This window comes from Rhea pennata, chromosome 4 (assembly GCF_028389875.1).
Source record: "Rhea pennata isolate bPtePen1 chromosome 4, bPtePen1.pri, whole genome shotgun sequence".
NCBI classification, from domain to species: domain Eukaryota; kingdom Metazoa; phylum Chordata; class Aves; order Rheiformes; family Rheidae; genus Rhea; species Rhea pennata.
In genome coordinates this window covers 49,080,458-49,097,234 of record NC_084666.1, presented here as the reverse complement: position 1 = coordinate 49,097,234, position 16,777 = coordinate 49,080,458, and the positions used below count along the sequence as shown (strand labels likewise).

General features: G+C 41.3%; 2 protein-coding genes across 4 annotated transcripts in view; one reads left to right on the top strand and one right to left on the bottom strand.

Moving 5' to 3' along the window:
• The window catches only part of PRMT9 (protein arginine methyltransferase 9), a 34,295-nt gene extending 24,815 nt beyond the window's left edge, over positions 1-9,480 (bottom strand). Inside the window, exons 1-6 of one of the 3 annotated variants that reach the window (XM_062573881.1) lie at positions 6,089-6,160; positions 5,775-5,826; positions 5,058-5,270; positions 4,360-4,508; positions 2,943-3,179; positions 2,084-2,251 (exon numbers count right to left, since the gene is read on the bottom strand). In XM_062573881.1, the coding sequence (XP_062429865.1) occupies positions 2,084-2,251; positions 2,943-3,179; positions 4,360-4,508; positions 5,058-5,243 (740 nt within the window). In that variant the 5' untranslated portion in view covers positions 5,244-5,270; positions 5,775-5,826; positions 6,089-6,160. Of the gene's footprint in view, positions 1-1,306; positions 1,641-2,083; positions 2,252-2,942; positions 3,180-4,359; positions 4,509-5,057; positions 5,271-5,774; positions 5,827-6,088; positions 6,161-9,462 lie in introns of those variants that run through there. The other 2 variants (XM_062573880.1, XM_062573882.1) reach the window with 2 other exon arrangements.
• Positions 9,481-11,135: 1,655 nt separating this feature from the next.
• The window catches only part of ARHGAP10 (Rho GTPase activating protein 10), a 149,135-nt gene continuing 143,493 nt past the window's right edge, over positions 11,136-16,777 (top strand). Inside the window, exon 1 of the mRNA XM_062573879.1 lies at positions 11,136-11,514. Coding sequence (XP_062429863.1) covers positions 11,361-11,514 — 154 coding nt within the window. The 5' untranslated portion in view covers positions 11,136-11,360. The remainder of the gene's footprint in view (positions 11,515-16,777) is intronic.

Below are 16,777 nucleotides of genomic sequence, written 5' to 3'. Positions count from 1 at the left end.
AAATATTGAGCAAGAGTACCACAAAGCAGCTCAGTCAGTGTTTATAAATAAATTATGCAGAAGGAGAACCTAAGCAAAATAGGAGGATGTTTCAGTCTGGGCATACAGCCAGCAATGCTCCAGAACATGTATTTTGTTTGGATCTTGTGCAAGAGTGTGAGTACACACACACACACACCTCTCCCCACCTCCTTAACACTTATGAGATTTCATTCAAGCTTTTATTTTTATTTATACACGTGTGTATATATATACACATATTAAAAAAAAAATTTCATCACACATTAAATAAAAGCATGCAAGAAGCTGCAGCTTTATTGTGCTTTGATAAAAGTAGTAGGAAAAAAAACTATAGAAGTACTATGCACACAAGTGGATCCATCTCATTTAAAATAAATAAATAAAAAAATTTTGGAATGGGAAAATTTTAGTAAGAATTTCCCCAACACTAACAAGCACTCCTGTTAGCGCGCACACACACACACTATTAACTGGTCATGTGCATTAAGAGGATGCAGCTGACTAATTGGTGCAGTTCAGCTGGGGCAATTAAACAAGGCTTGACTGGCATATTAAATCAAGGCAGCTTCACTATTTCAGATTATGAGCCTGTACTATCAACACAGCCACTGCGTTAAGTTTTAGCAACTTGTAGAAGTAAAATGGATTATTTCCTGCCCATACGTGTAATCTGCATCCCTATCAGCAGTGATCTGAAATGACAAACCAATGCTTCGCATGTAGATTCCTTCCTCCATTGGCCTAAAATCTCAGTAGACTTTACTTGCTAAAATTTTACAGATCTCCCTGAAGAACCCCATTTGAACAGGAAGATGAGCAAAAAGGTGCAGGGAGACCTAAAAAGTCAGATCAACTGTAATGTTGGATCAAATTCTAATTTGCCAAATGCAATTTCAAGTCGATGACTTAGCCTACTAGCTTTAAAAGATACTACTTAACCATTGATCATTTCTGTTCAGATCACTATGCATCACATACTAATCAAGATAATCAGAACATCCTAATAGCAGAAAAATTCAGAATAAAAACAGTATGGAAAGTTGAAACTGCTGCTACATATAAATTTAAGTATGGATAAAAAGCTGGCTGAATTTAGAAGTCTTACAGACTACCAGAAAAATAGAAGATTCTTTAAATACTTAGAAAATAAGTGATTTGATTTTCAAAAGCACCTGGATCTGTGCTAAACATGCAGGCAGATGTGTGTATAAAATATATTATATATATATATATATATATATATATATATATACACACACATATATATAAAAACACAAAAACCTACCCTACTAGGATAAGTTGCAACACTCATGCACTGTGTTTTACTTCAACAAAGGACCAAAAGCCATTCTCAATACTCCACAGATCCATCGCATGGTGGGATGTTGACATTCACAGCTAGAGTCAGTCTCTCCCAATCTCCAGATGTTAACTAGGGACAGCACACATCACAGGGTGCCTCGCGCTTGCCTCCGAACACAGTAGGATTCTTTTCAGTGACAAAGTTGAGAAGAGGCTTTCCCTCCCTCCCTGATCATAAAAGAGACTGACAATTTGCAGTTTCTGATCTCTCTGATGAACACGGAAGAAGCTGATATGGAGTCGCAGATGTCTGAAAGACTGCTCCTGGCACATACCTTTGCAGGCCCTACTATACACTTCCATTTTACTCACAGGCTGCAGAAATGAGCCACAAGCTGGTAAGTACAGAGGTGCATTAAAGAAAAGCAACCTAGAAATTATGACAGAATGTACATGGGAAAGTTACAGAAATTAATTTCTTTTCCTATTGCTGTGATATAGCTGGATATACCCCAAATCCCTATCTTCAAAGAAGTAAAGTCCTTAACTTATGACATAATTGACTCCCCACAAAAAATCAGTACGATTACAAAGACATCATTTCTGCAATGCTTTATAAAAATGTAAAGAGGGCCTTCCAAGATTATGCTTAAATATCATACGCAAAATTATTTTTTGTTTAGGCCCCAGAATGCTTTTGAGTTTCCTCAATTATGAGCAAATTTTAAAAATAATATCCCATTATAATGCAACAACGTACCTTTCAGGTATGTGCTTTGGAATTTCTATATCAAGTGACTTCAAATGAAGAAGTTTGATCTCATTTCCCATATTATTTGCTGCCACCACATCACAAGCAAGTTCATACATGGTTTTTGATAATTCACAGGCATAAACATAAGGTGCTCCCGCCTTTTTTGCAAACATACTGAAAAATAAGAAGCAGGTATTTTTTGCTCCTGTTTTAAATTATTTTAGGTAAAACATGACAAGATACTGAGCTTTCTCAGTTTCTATTTCTCCATCTGCTTTATGTCTCCAGAAAAATAGTTCAAGGCCAAAACATCATTAAGTGAAACATCTCTTGTGTGAAAATTCATATCATACAAGTTGATAATCTCTTTATATACAGGATACTACTGATACCAAAAAATACAGATGGCGTAAGGATACTTACTCCTCAGCTGTGCCAAATCCATTCTTTACTCTACAGCATTTTCATTAACATCTTCAACTTCTCTACCTAAGTGAAAAGATTACTACACACCACACTTTATACTTAGGGAGAGGATATGTAATCTTACTACTCTGAAACTAACAAGAATCCTCCAATCTAAACAGTAGTTATTAGCACAGAAAAAACATACAAAGAAACCAAAAAAGCGTGTCCCAAAAATACCATTAGATACTAACCTCAGAACTCAGTTACTTCTTAATGCTGTGTTTCCTCTTTTTTTTTTTTTTTTTTTTTTTTTTTTAATAAACTTTTAGCTTAATAAAGGCATGGAAGCACATTTTTAATTTTTCACTAGCACTCAAATTAAGTTTACATAATTTGGTTAGACAACAAATATGCTTCCATTAGTTAAGTCCAAGTTTAGCATGCATTTATGACATACCTTAATATTCCTGTTCCTGTCCCAATATCGAGAACAGATTTACACCCGGACCGGACAACTTTCTCTATTGCTTTTAGGTAGGTAAGATTCCTCTTGGTATCATTGAGCATGATGAAATGCCAACGTTCAACAAGCCAGTTTGCAACGCGGTAAAAATTCTCCTTCGCATCAGCAAAATCTGGGTTAAGCTTCACTGCTTTGCGAAAGTATCCAGCTGCTTCGTCTCTAAAGCCCATTCTAAAAGTAAAAATGACAAATAAATAGAAAACATGCAATTAGTTGCTGAGCATCTGTAGATCTCTGTAGATTTGTAAAAAGGTACTAAACCAGTTGTGAAACAATAGAAATATAGACTTCTCTGGTTAGAAAGATTATCTTTAAAATAAGATATCTGATATTAGCTTATAAAACATAATGACTTGCAGCTGTACATCAAAGCATTTTAAAACACACATGTAGTTAAAAAATGCCATTGTGTGCACCAGTCTTCATTTATTGCTGCATTCTTTGACAAACTAGTACAGGTTTTACAAGAACTTGCTGTAATAATAAGGCAGCAACAACTTTGCAGTCTGGTCTCAGAAACATTCAAGTTGCAAGCAAATGTTACAAGATACAGTAAAACAGCTTTAGATTTAAGGTGAACATATCGTGAAACAATCAAAGTTTGAGTTGCCAGTGCTTCCATTAAGTGGCACTTTTTAAATTAAATTGTGAATTTGAAGCATTTCTTTTTAATGATGCCTATTATATACCCTGAAATCAGACAGCACTGAAGACTAGAATTTATAAAATGCAAGAAAAGTACATATTTTAACACAATGATGGGAGAGTTGCCCCTTAAAATAAAAGATTAAAAAAGTCAATCACAAAGAAGTCTGATCAAAGCTACAGAATCAGGATCTATGATTTAAACTATAAACTCCATTTTCGAAAGACCTTAGAGCCCAAAGCAGTAGCAAAGTATCACACATGGCAAATTTTGGGGAAAGCAGGAAAATAATGTTTCATACTATTAAATAAAAACATAGACTCAAACTAATGAAGAACTCTTCACAGTGCAGTATACATCACTGGCTTCCACATTTCAAAGGTCCGTCAGACAAAACCTCAAGAAGGACCAGAATCAAAAGACAACAGTACTCGCTTTTTCATTTTATTTAATAAATTGTTTAAAAAAAAAAAAAGCAGTGCTTTTACTTTTAAAAATACACATTGTTAAGCACAGTAACTTTTTAAAAGTACAGTAGCCAATGCTAAACTGACAAATGTGAAATTCAATAGCAACACTACAGCATATACTTGTATTTACGTTTTAAAGCACACTTTATGTGCTCTGTGGAATTGGCTATTGTTTACTGATATAAAAAAACAAACTGTGAGCCTTACAAAATCCTGAATATAGATTACTACAAACCTGAAAAGATGTTCTCCCATACTGTTACATATCACTTCATCATTGGGATACAGTTCAAGTGCCTGTTCATAACAGTTAAATAGATCTTGAATCCGTGCTAGAGAATCTAGCTCTTCTGCCCATTTAAAGAGAGTAAATTGAAATGTTTCCTGGAAAATAAAACATTACCCACTCAGTGGTGTATGTTACAAGAAGCAGGGAATTGAGCCCTGAAAATATCTAGTGGTATCCTGGCATGAACCTGAATATATTCATTCCCTTAAACTGCAGCACACAGCATCCTAAGAGTTGGATATTGTCCCCAGTTAGTTGTCTTACCTGGACAAGCAGAAATAAGCTCTCTCATGGATAGTCACATACAGTATCGTCACTCAGAAACATATACCAAAAGCCTGTATGTATACTGATCCACACTGCGCTACACTGGAAGGTAATGCTAACCAGACCTTCTTTTTACTAAATTATGTTGAGGCACACAGTACTAAAAGAAAGGTTAAGCACATCACCGCCCTTCTCATAGTGGCATACAGCTTATTAAATAAAGTTACTGTTTTTCTCTATTATTGTTTTCCGCTTTTATTTCGAAGGATGAGGAGGAAAACAAGTTACATATAGCAAATCACATGTGCAAAACACCAGAAAAACATCAAGAGGAATATAGTACTAAAATTGCCCCAAGTAATTCAAAAAGCACTTACTTTGACGGAAGTTTTTAACTCGGGAGCTAGATTCAGTACTAGGAGATAGTGAGCATATGCAGTTCCAAAATCCTGGTCTTCCAGACAATGCTGAGCACTCTGCAAGGATCTTGAAACCAGCTCCCGCCTGCCAGCTTCCTGACCACCTCTGTGGCTAAGGTGAGACTTCGCACTGGAGTTAGGCATTTTGAAGGATACAAACTCTCGCTTTTCCTGAAACAAATTACGTATGTTCTAGGCCAAGAAAGCTACACACAAAATTGGCAAACCAAACAATATTTTAATTTTCACAGGCATCCAGGAAGACTCCCTCCATAAAATTCTACCCACTCAAAAAATTCTTATCTTTAGACTTCTGGCATATTCCATCAGCTTTAAAATCACCATCCATCATTCCAAAGCTAAGCATGTGTCAAGCTTCTGTTAGACCAGGTCCAAAAAAGTAAAGCTTCTTTGTTTTTGGTTGACTAGGTAGCTTTCTACAGCAAAAGTTTATGCATTCATAGAGTTTCACATCAATTACAAAAGCTTCACGTTAAAACTTTTCCACTTCAACAATACCCATGTAAAACAGTCCCTGACAAAGACCTAGTAAGCTTACAAGCTTTTTAGTTTACACCAGGCAAAACATGACGTTCCCAAGAAAATGTTTAAATGTTATCAGAGTCGACATGCACCTTTTCACAGCCGGCTTTGGCACCACCTGTTAACGCTTACCTGCAGACAAGGGCCTAAGTCTGCCTTCGCGATTGTCAGAGTCACCCTAAAGCTGAAGAAAGTGAACGTTACACAGGGCGGGGGGGTGGAGGGGGGGTGTAGGAAACGCAACGCCCCGCGAGAGGGGCCTTTCAGCACCGCGCAGGTCCCGCGGGAGCGCCGCCACCGCGGGCGGCAGCCGCGCAAGGCCGGCCGGGGCAGCGGGCCGCCGAGGCAGCGCAGGCTGCGCTCAGGGCCGGCCGGGCCCAGCCGGGGCGGGCGGCACCAACGCGGCGCGGGGAGCAGGGCCGCCAGGGCCTGGCCGCCGCCATCACCTGCTCGGCGCCGGCCGCAGCTCTGCGGCAGCCCGTGCGCGCGCCGCGGGCAGCCGCCATCTCGGCGCCGGGCGGAAGTCCCGCTCGCGCAAGCGCAGTGGCCGCCCTCCGCCCGTGCGCGTAGCAACGGGCGCCGCAACGCGGCGGCGGCCGAGCGGCGAGGGGCGCCCAGCGCCCTCTGCCGGCGCACGCGGGCGCGCCCGAGCCCCGCCCCCGCCCCGGGAGGGCGCGCGCCTGCCCGCGGGCACGGAGGCGCCGCCACGCACCACGGGGCGGGGTACAACCACGCCGCTTCGTTGCCGTTCATGGCACAATAAAGTTTTTTCAAGCTTTTCTCTGCAGTTTTGAAGTGCAGGTATCTATGTATTTTATCTTTTATCTACTTAAAGCAAGAGCTGAGATTTAAACGTTTCAGCACCAAGAAAAAGCAAGAGACGCTACTGTAAAAAAGCGAACAGGTTGAAAGCTGACAAGAAAGAGGCACTAAAAAAATAGTAAAGAGGCTACTAAAACAAAGATTGATAATTCCTAACTTCATCAGTAAGTAAAAGGTTTGAGAAGAGTACTGAAACAAACACATTTTTTAAAAAAATCCTAATCTAAGTTTGCTACTTTTCAGGATAAATGTGTGCTGGATTGAGTAGAAACTGTCCTACCATTTCTTCATTGCTACTGTACTGCTTCTCTCTCTGCCATGTAAATATACTAAATATATACACATATGGAAAGATGCATACTAAGTATATGGAATGATATATAGTAAATATATATGCATATGGAACAAAGATGCTTGTGTTGTCCACATTCTTTCTCAATCCAGTCATGTAAAGATGATAATTCAGCTCATGGGAGCACAGGACTGGAAGTGACCTACAATACTGCTGAATCCAGTCCCTGTCTATTGAAGGTAGCTCCCAATACAACCACACAAATAAAAATGGCTACTTTTAAGATAGAATTCAAGTTTTTCCCCTCTTAGTCAACTACTGTGATGGATGGCTGTTCAGACCTGCTGCACGGATAGTAAAAACCACCTTAAACGCATACAGGGTTTTAAGAACTATGTACTGTGCAGTTATCACCTATGACTGCCCTGTGGGTTCTGCTGGTCATAATAATTAATTTGAATTACACTCTTGATAAGTCCCAAGAAAGATATTTGAGGAAGGCACTCAACACCACCTAGCATTAAGTTATAAACAGTCCTCATTGTCTTGCACCTTTGACTTACTGATAGTGTAACAACTCTGCAGCAACAAAGATTATGAGAAGCAGAACTCAGACCTTTGCTCGCATTCTCCTGTGCCTGATCTTGCTCCTTCACACACCCGTGACACCACCTACCTTCTTCCAGTGCAGAGCCTAGGCAGGCTGCATGCTCCTAGGAGCAACAGCATGCAGAGCCCTCAGTGCAGACTGTTTCCAATAAATAAAGGCACAAAGTTCATTCAGTCTTGCCCTACTTCTGTGACAAGAACAGGCTACAGCATTGTTTACTAATTATGAAATCTTTGGGAACTGTTCATCATTGCTCTCCATCTTTCAAAACATGAATGCAGCTCTCCCAGGCATTTACAGCTGTGGATATTGTAGATACCTTTACTTTTGAGAACCAAATGAGTACTATTTAAAAGTGTCAGGCAAACAGTTTGAACAATGTGAAAGTTATACATACAAAGAGGGATAATAGGAATCTAAAAGAAACACAGTGGTAGCTAAAATTGTAATTCATGGCAAACTTTATTACACTATTACCCTAGAAGAACGTAAGGGAGAAGAAGAAAAAAAAATCTATAAATTTTTAAAGTGAACTGAACCAAAGGAAAGCACTAAGAACAGGTAACTTGAATGTCACTATGATCAGCTTCCCATGGAGGAAAGATGTTCTAGAAAGACAAAGTAAGATCCATTAAAACACTTAGGCTGGCTGAAGTCCCCCAAAATGTGCAAATGTTAGTGACTGATGGTATCAAATATTATCTTATTAGATCAACAGATATCAATAGGAAAAAGAGTCAAGCTTCCAGGTACCCAAACCTTCTTTAAAGTCTGAAAAAAAAGCTAGGATCTTCAGACTAGTTATAGATGGAGACTATAGATGGAACTAATGTACCAAATACTGCAATGGATCAGTATCTCTGCTAGCCCCATGATTCTCTAAACCCGATCAACTACATTTCTAAGTCAGAAAATGCCAGATGAATGGCATAAATATTTTACAGTACCTATTTTAAGCATAAATTAAGTACCACTGTGTGTTACTTTGACTCAATTTAAATTGCTATTTTGCACACACTCATTTATGGGAAAAGACTATTAAAAAGTGTCACTGTAAAATTCTTGCAATTTAGAAGAGTCAGTTCAGTTCAAGGCCAGACTCAGACTGTACTTTTCTTGAGGGAAGAAAATGGCAACAGGATATTAAGTTTACAGTTCTGAAAAAGTATATAGTTGCACATTGAGATATTTTGTTGCATAGAGTTTATGCTGTGAAAGAGCGTCAGAAAGGAATATTCATCTTTTCATAAATATGATTGCTATAATAACATTCAAATTGGTTGACAATTTCACAGATAAATTAGTTGACATATTTGCAAATAAAGTTGGTCACATCATGGGTGGTCAGAGATTAGTTAGCTTCTGTTTGCAGTCATGATGGATGAGATGAGTGAGAGTATGCAGTCTGGCTGTAACCAACATGCATAAGGCTAGCAACATCTTGCAAGCCAACAGTGGTGACGCTCACAAACAAGACAGAGCTAGAACAAACTATGTCCATCCTTTTCGAGCAAAAAATGAAGAAACTACAGTACCTTGGCAGAATGGATGTTGCTGAAGTTGTTTTCATTAGTGTTTTCAACAGTTGAATATTGCTACATTAATTATATTAAGTCTACATTTTTTCTAATGCCATTTTTACTAGTATTAAACATATATACGTATGTATTTATAGCTGTTTTCTATTACAGGAAGATGGGGCAAGGATATTGAGAAAAGAAATACCAAAAACTAACTTATGGCATGCAAACTGTACCCCCCCCCCAAAAAAAAAAAAAAAAAAAAAAAAGCTTAGACTCATGCTTTAGATGACAACATCTGTGTAATAATAATTAAAAAGCTCAAGTTGTAGTTACAATTAGTTGCAGAAACTACGACTGTTCGAGTCTCCATGTCAAACTTTTTTTCTTTTTTAAAGTTGCATTATCTTATTTTCCTCATCTACACGAACAATAAGGAAATTGTCTCTGCCTTTCATCCCAACATTTTGTGCTTATTCACTTGAGCTCAGTGACCACTATGAGGTTTGTAATACACAAACTCAGTTTGGTTTCTGAGGTATTCAGAAAATACAAGTTTGCAAGATTGAGTCCTACCTGACACCCAGATTCCACAAACATGAGTAATCTTCCATGAGACTCCTGTAACGCCAAACTCCTTCCACACATAACTGCTTGCAAGACTGAACCCTGGGGTCAAACAATAGAAATACTTGAGGCTGACAATAAAGCTGTCACCTATCTTCAGTCATTTATAGAAGTCTTAGGTGCTGCTTTTAAAACAAAGACAAAAACTAGGATTTTTAGTATGAGTCTTCAAAACTTAGCTTATATCCTAAAAGACAATGTCTCTATGCTATTTCTCCAGCAAGTTCAGAACAAGCTTAACTGTGTGCCCAACAACAAATAATCAATAGCCAAACTTCAAAAGGAGTACGAGCTAATAATAATTCTGCTAAAAGACAGAAACAGAAATGGATTAAAGTGATGTACAAAGAGGAAAGTTAGCTGTATCTTCATTACTAAAATATATACCCCATAACAATCTAAAAAAAAAGTCCCACCAAATGACTATGAATTGCACTGCTGTTAAACACAAACCTTCAAAATAATGAAATTTTAGTGAAATTCATAAATAGATACAATTATTATCCCTTTCTGTTTACTTCATGTGTTTTGTAACAGTCTCAAAAAAATAGCACGGGGCTAAATGGACTCCTTAAGGACAAGTGTTGTTGCAAGAGTAAAACCTTGAGAATTGCATCTGTATTAGTCTTTTTAAATGAAAGCACTAAGGTGAGGCTTTACTCTTTATCTAAATACTATTTCATACAGAGATATGAGAGCAGAAGATAGCAACCAACCCTACAGATAAAGCAACATCAGCCCTCTGTAATAGCAAACCATCAGAAAGCACATAGGTCATGAAACCGTAACTAATTCAGGGACAAAACAGCTTGTGTGCAGTTTTATACTCCTTCCACTAAGAAACCGCTCTACTCTCTGAAAACTCAACAATGTTTCTGTCGGGTGAACCATTCATCCTAACTCAAGCCATGACAGCCTCATCTCCTGCTTCAGTTCCCCTTTGCTGAACATGCCACAGAAAAAATGTGTCAAAATGGGGCAACATACTGATTATTTTGGCCACTTAAGTCCTCCAGGCCCTCTGGTTCAGCCACCTCAGAGGCTGTGTTTGCCCCCAAAACACACCACACCCCTCCTCGGTGTGAGGGTGCCTCACATCCCTCCTCATTCCCCCCCCCCCCAACCCCCAGACGAGAAGTGCTTCTGGAAGCTTCTGCAGTACCTGGCGGCTGCTGAGGGAGTCGGAGATTACCTCCACGGCCCGCGAGCAGGGAGGAAGCGGCCAAGGGCAGCCCTCGGGCTTTCCTCCCTGCCACCGCGGGCCTGGAAAAGAGGCAACCCAAGGGAGAGCCCTACCAACCCGCAGGGGGACGCTGCAGGTCGCCGTTTTATCGCAGACGGGGGTGGCAGCTGTGAGGCCTCTTCCCCCCCCCCCCCCGCGCGCGCAGGGCAGCGGTCCCGGCCGGCGCGTGGGCACGAGGTGACCGTTAACGGCCGAGGGCGCGGTGCGCGCCTCCTCCCCCCGCCGCGGCGCGGGGGGCTGCGCCCGGCCTTGTGTAACGGCTTCGCCGTCTGCCGCGAGGGAGAGGAGGCGGGCGGCTGCCCGCCCCGCCGCGCCGGGTGGGGCCCGGCGGCGGCGGCGGCGCTGCCGGGAGCGGGCCGCACCGCCCCTCGCAGGGGGGAGGGCGCCGCCGGCCGGCGCCTCGCTTCGCCTCGGCTCTGCCCGCGCCCAGCCGAGCGCGGGGGAAGCTGCCGCCGCCGCCGCTCTGCCTTTGTGGCCGCGGCTCCCGCTCCGCCTTGCTGCCGCCCTCGGGGACCCCCGCGCCCGCCTGCCGAGGAGGTCGCTGCTGCTGGTGGTGCTGCTGTTTAGCCGGGAGGGATTTGCGCGGGGCCGAGGCGCGGCAGCCATGGGGCTGCAGCCGCTGGAGTTCAGCGACTGCTACCTGGACAGCCCCTGGTTCAGGGAGCGGGTGCGAGCCCACGAGGCCGAGCTGGACAAAACCAACAAGTTTATCAAGGAGTTGCTCAAGGATGGGAAGAACCTGATCGCCGCCACCAAAAGTGAGTGTGCGGGGGCAGCGGCGGCGGTAGCGGGGAAGGTACTGCTGCCCCGGCCGCCGGCCGAGCTGTCTGCTGCCCCGGCCGTCGGGGCCACCCCGCGTCGCCGCCGAGGCCGGGCGGGGCCCCGTGGCGCAGCCGGCGCTCCCCGCCCCTCCTCGCCCCCTTCTCCCTCCCCGCTCCCTGCCCTGCCTCCCTCCCTGCCCTGCCTCGGCCGTCAGGTTTCGCCTTTATGCAAGCGGCTGCTGCTTTTGTTGCAGCGAGTTTAAAGTGACAGCAAGGTCTCGTGGGTTTCTCCGGCGTGCCGGCTGCCTGGGCCCGTCCCGGCCGTTTGGGGGAAATGGGACCCTGCAGCTCTCGGTCGCGGGAAAGGGAGAGCGGCCCCGGGGCTGGCAGCGGTGCTGGGTTACTCAGCCTCTGTCAACTCAGCATCTGGCCAACCTCTTGGCCAAGGCCTGGCGTATGTGTTTGCCGGTACAGAGCCCAAAGCGAACCTATGATGTTAAACGTGTAATATAGATCGGTTGAGAAGACTCGACTTCCAAGTTTTGCCAGTGTGTTTCAAGCTGAGCAACTGTGAGCTGCATATCTGGAAGCAAAGGTGTATGTGTATGTTTGTTTGTAACCTGTGGAGAGGCTGCTGAAGATTCACCTTTGTAAAAACCTTAAGTACCTTCAGGAATTACAAGACTTATTTTTGCAGTAGCAGCACTAGTTGCCAGCTCTGTCTTTGGCCTCTTAAAATTTGATGTTGATTTTTAATTTTGCATTTTACTCCTTGAATATACATGTATAAGGACAGCTATGCTATGTTTTCGTGGAAATCTTGTTTTTGTATTTTGTATTGAATGACTGTGTTAAAGCTTGTTCTTAATATAGTATTGTGGTAATGTAATTTTTTCCATTTAACTTCAGGATAGTAGCATAGCCTCCTAAATGTCTAGTAGGATGATCAACTTTACCAATTATTCAAATAAATCACTAGTGCAGTGCCTGGGCACTGTGTTCTCGAAAGTATGCTGCATTTTTGGTATCATGGAAAACTTTTAAAGGCAGAGAACCACAGGTTTGAAGATACTGCCTTTAAGGTAAACTGATGGGGATTTAGTCAATGCTTTGGGCAATGCAGCTGCCTGGGTATGATGAGAATCTTTAAAACTGAGATAAATTAGTTTATGCAAATAAGTATTCTTTCCTATTTTGGTCTCTGTTCAATGGGCATGGGTAAAAAAGGATGAAGTGTCGTATCAGTTTTCATTTGTTTGTAACTCTTACTTGTTGGTCCTTTATTTTCAGTTTTTGCAAATCGTGTTTCTTGAAGATTATTTGAAATCTATGACTTGAAGTACCTGTACTAATCATCTTAATTTGGAGTACGAAGTGAAACAAACAAAAAACTCCCCTAAACTTGGATAAGAAAGATAAAGAAAAATCATTCTACCTTGCTCCTATTCCTCAAGCATCTAGACAGAATATTTTGGCAGCTACCAAAACCCTTCAGTTTCTTATGTACACAGAATTTTATTTGAAAATCTGTCCCTGATGGTGGTGGATGGTAACTTTTGTGAGCTTCCTGTCCACAACAGAATTCAGTGCCAGTAACTTTGGCTTGGTTCATGATGCATGGCAGACTTAGCTGCATAGGATGGGAGCCAAGGCACTCTGTGTCCTGAGCACAGAGCCACCTGGGCTGAGCTTGCTTGGTAAAATGCTTAGGGTTAGCTCGTAGGAAATATTTAGAGAGGCTATCTGAAATCCTGCCCAGTGTTCAGATCTAAACAGTTCCTTTTCTTCTGAGATTCCAGTCAGAAATTATCTGCTTGAGTTTAGGTGCTGTGCCTCTTACTTTCAAATGCCTGTGTATCAACACATTTGAGAAGTGGAAGCTGAGATTAGGTCCTTCCTTATGCATTTTAAGCTTCTGTAGTTTTATCTCCCTTTCACAATGCCCTATGTGACAGAGTTAGAGCAAGTTGTGAGCTCTTCCACTGCTGCTGAATCACCGCTGCTGTTCAACAAGGTTAAAAGACAAACTGAACCAGAAAAAAACACAAAGAGCAGTATAATGTGGAACAGGTTGCCCAGAGAGGTTGTGGAGTCTCCTTCTCTGGAGATATTCAAAACCCACCTGGATGCGATCCTGTGCAATGTACTCTAGGTGACCCTGCTTGAACAGGGGGGTTGAACAAGATGATCTCCAGAGGACCCTTTCAACCCCAACTATTCTGTGATTCTATGAATGTTAAAACCCCAGTGTACTGGGCCTTCTTGTGTTTTCAGAAGAAAACATTGAGATCTGAGTTCCTAGAGGAACCTGATTCTGATTACTGTCAGGAAACCAAGCAGAGGAATATTTGTTCTGAGGCCTAGGCTCAAGAAGTGGTCTAGACACAGAGCTGTTCATCCCTGTCAAGACTGCATTTTTTGCGTGAAGACTGGCTTGCCACAACTTAGAGAACATGGTAGTGAAACAGGGCATCTCTAGAGTTTAGGTGACCCTGTCTTACTCAGCAACAGATGAGTAAGGTTTTGGAAAATTGGTTTAGTCTTTTGAACAAAAATGTCATCTTGAGAATAGCTAAAATATTTCTCTGTTTTCAGATTCAGGTAAATAGCAAAAAATATATTTGTTTTAATATATGAGCATAATAGACTTCTGATTGGTTTTTATATAAACTGTAGGAGGCCTGATGTTGTTTTTAAGTCAGTAGGAAATGAACTGATTGCACACAGACTGCGTTTAACTCAATGTTATACTCTTCCTGTTTAGTGTAAAGCAGTGGTTTACAAGAAGTGTCATGAGGATTCTTTAGGTGTGAATAAAACCAATGTTATTTAGCAGATCCCACTTCCTGTTTAGCAAACAGTACTCTGACTCTGATGCTGCCAGTACTGTTACTGGGCTACATCTTAAGAGACAGTAAGCAGATACCACTACCACTCCCTCTAATCTTAAAGTTGTCAGTATCTCACAGGACAAACAGTATCATGATGTGGATCCTCTCTGACTTTACATTTGTCCCCTCGATTGTATGGGAGTATATTTTCCTCCCAGAACACAGCAGAATTGACTTTCTCAGTACAGAACTATACTGCTTAAAAAAAAAAAGAAGGATCTTCTTCACTCTTAAAATTTAGTTTCCAGTCTCCAGTATGAGGCATACTTCAAATGTTTCTTTATACTTTTAAGTCTCAATTGTTTCGAGAAGCTGATAGAAAGATAAACAAGACTGACTCAAAGCTGTCTCTTGTTTCCTGTGTAATGGTTTGAATTACTGAGTTGTCTAATTGAAACTAAATATTGGAAGAATAACTAATTAATAAACAATAGATGGCATAACTGTGAACTGATACTTCCTTTCATTTTTATTACAGTTAAATATGTTTTTTTTCTCACTGTTCATGATGAGTAAATGCAAGACAATACACACATATGCCTTTTAAAATAGAAATACGATATTTCTCAAGGGATTCCAGCCTAGTTAAACAACTAAAGATCAAAATAGTTTATAAATAACTCTTGGATAGAGCTAGTTGTTATTCTGTTGAGAGAAACTGAATTTAAAGGTGCCTGATAGACGGATCCTTATTCTGAAATACAACATAAACTTGAGAAGTTTGCTTATAAGCTCTTTATATCCCAAAGCTGAAAATTGTTGAAAGATAAAGAACATACTGGATAAATACTACATGTTTGCCTCCTTATTCTTCCTCCTGTGTTGGTCCAATTTGTAGTAACTTGAAGTGAGCAAAGGTGGGACTTTTCCATGAACATGTATCAGGAGCTGCCACTTTTTAGGAGACAAAAGATTCCATCCTGAGGGTGGAGTATGAACAGTTGGCATGAGTGTAGGTTTCAACTGTGGGCAGCTCAAACAGAGATTGCAAAGGGTACTTGTAAGTGTGTACCCACAGTTTCTTCATATTCTTGAAAGTAGAACCACACTCTTTTTGGATTTAGACTTAGAGGAGAGCAGAATTCAGGCTGAGTCGTTTGTTACAACTTTGTAACAGATTTATGAAGAGGAAAAAGGAAGAAACTAGGAAAGTAGAAAACTGGAGTTCCTTAAAGACTTTCAAGGGATGGTCCTTATAGAGCACCCATCCAAGGAAAGTCCAAACAAAGTTTGATAGGGAAGGGAGCCCCACGTGACCACTGTCTCACACCCTGAGGATGTTGCCTTTTCAAAGAGGTTGCTGCAGATCATCTCCTGACTGAAATGCATTGTAAAGACTTTCATAAAGAGTCCTGTCCACAGGAACACCATGTTTTTAAGATACTGTTATCATTAGGAAAACTTGTGCTGGAATCCAGAGGAGCCACTTTTACTTGTGCCCTGAGAAACTTGATATTCAGCAGCCTGATTATGTAGTTTTCACAGAGGAGGATCTGTGTCTCATTAGTGTTGTGCACTGTCTGTTTTGGCTGAGAGCAGGCTAACTCCTACTGTACCCTGAAGTTTTGGTTTATGAGCTATATTCTGAAAGGTACTGGGTGGCTGATTTTTTTGGTGCAACAGGAGGAAAATAGATATTTTCATTACTCAGCAACTAGTCTCTGTAGGCAGTGTGCTAAGGCATCTAGTGACTTTTTATTCCTTTTTTTCTCCTGTATTTTACAGAAGAGCTATTCCTTACGCTCTTCTAGACAGAGAATACAGAATGAGAACCAAGTTTCTTTCATCTGTAGAAAGAGTTTATTGGAATATTGGAATATATAGAGTTACTGGTAATTGTTACCAAAGAATGTCTGAGGACCTACTCCAGGGAGCATTCCGTACACCTTAGAAAAAATAGTGATTTCTCTTTCCTTCCCACCGAGATACTCTGTTATTAGTTACTATTCTTTTACAAGTTTGCCATCAGGAAGATAAGCAGGCTGGAAATCATGTTGACAATGGAAATAAAGCCCTTCCTAATCCCATCCCTGACCGAGCAGGATAAGGCTGTGTCTTTCTTTTGAAGAAGTTGACTGAAAAAAAAAATTCTAATCCAAATTCAGAACCCATTTTGATGTCTGAATTGGTCAGAAACCTATTTCTTGGCCAGCTCTCTCAGTATGTTGTATCAGTTGACCTCGCAGATTCTAGTGTAGGTGGGCTTTTGATCTGATCCAAGACGGATGTCATTACTAAAGACTGTTGTAATTTTTGTAATAACTCATCATAATAGGCAATCAGATCGCTTGGCCTATAGTGCTTTTTTCTTCCTGAAGCAGTAAATGTCCGTTATGTAAGGCTTTCTTTAGAGTAATCTGCATATATGA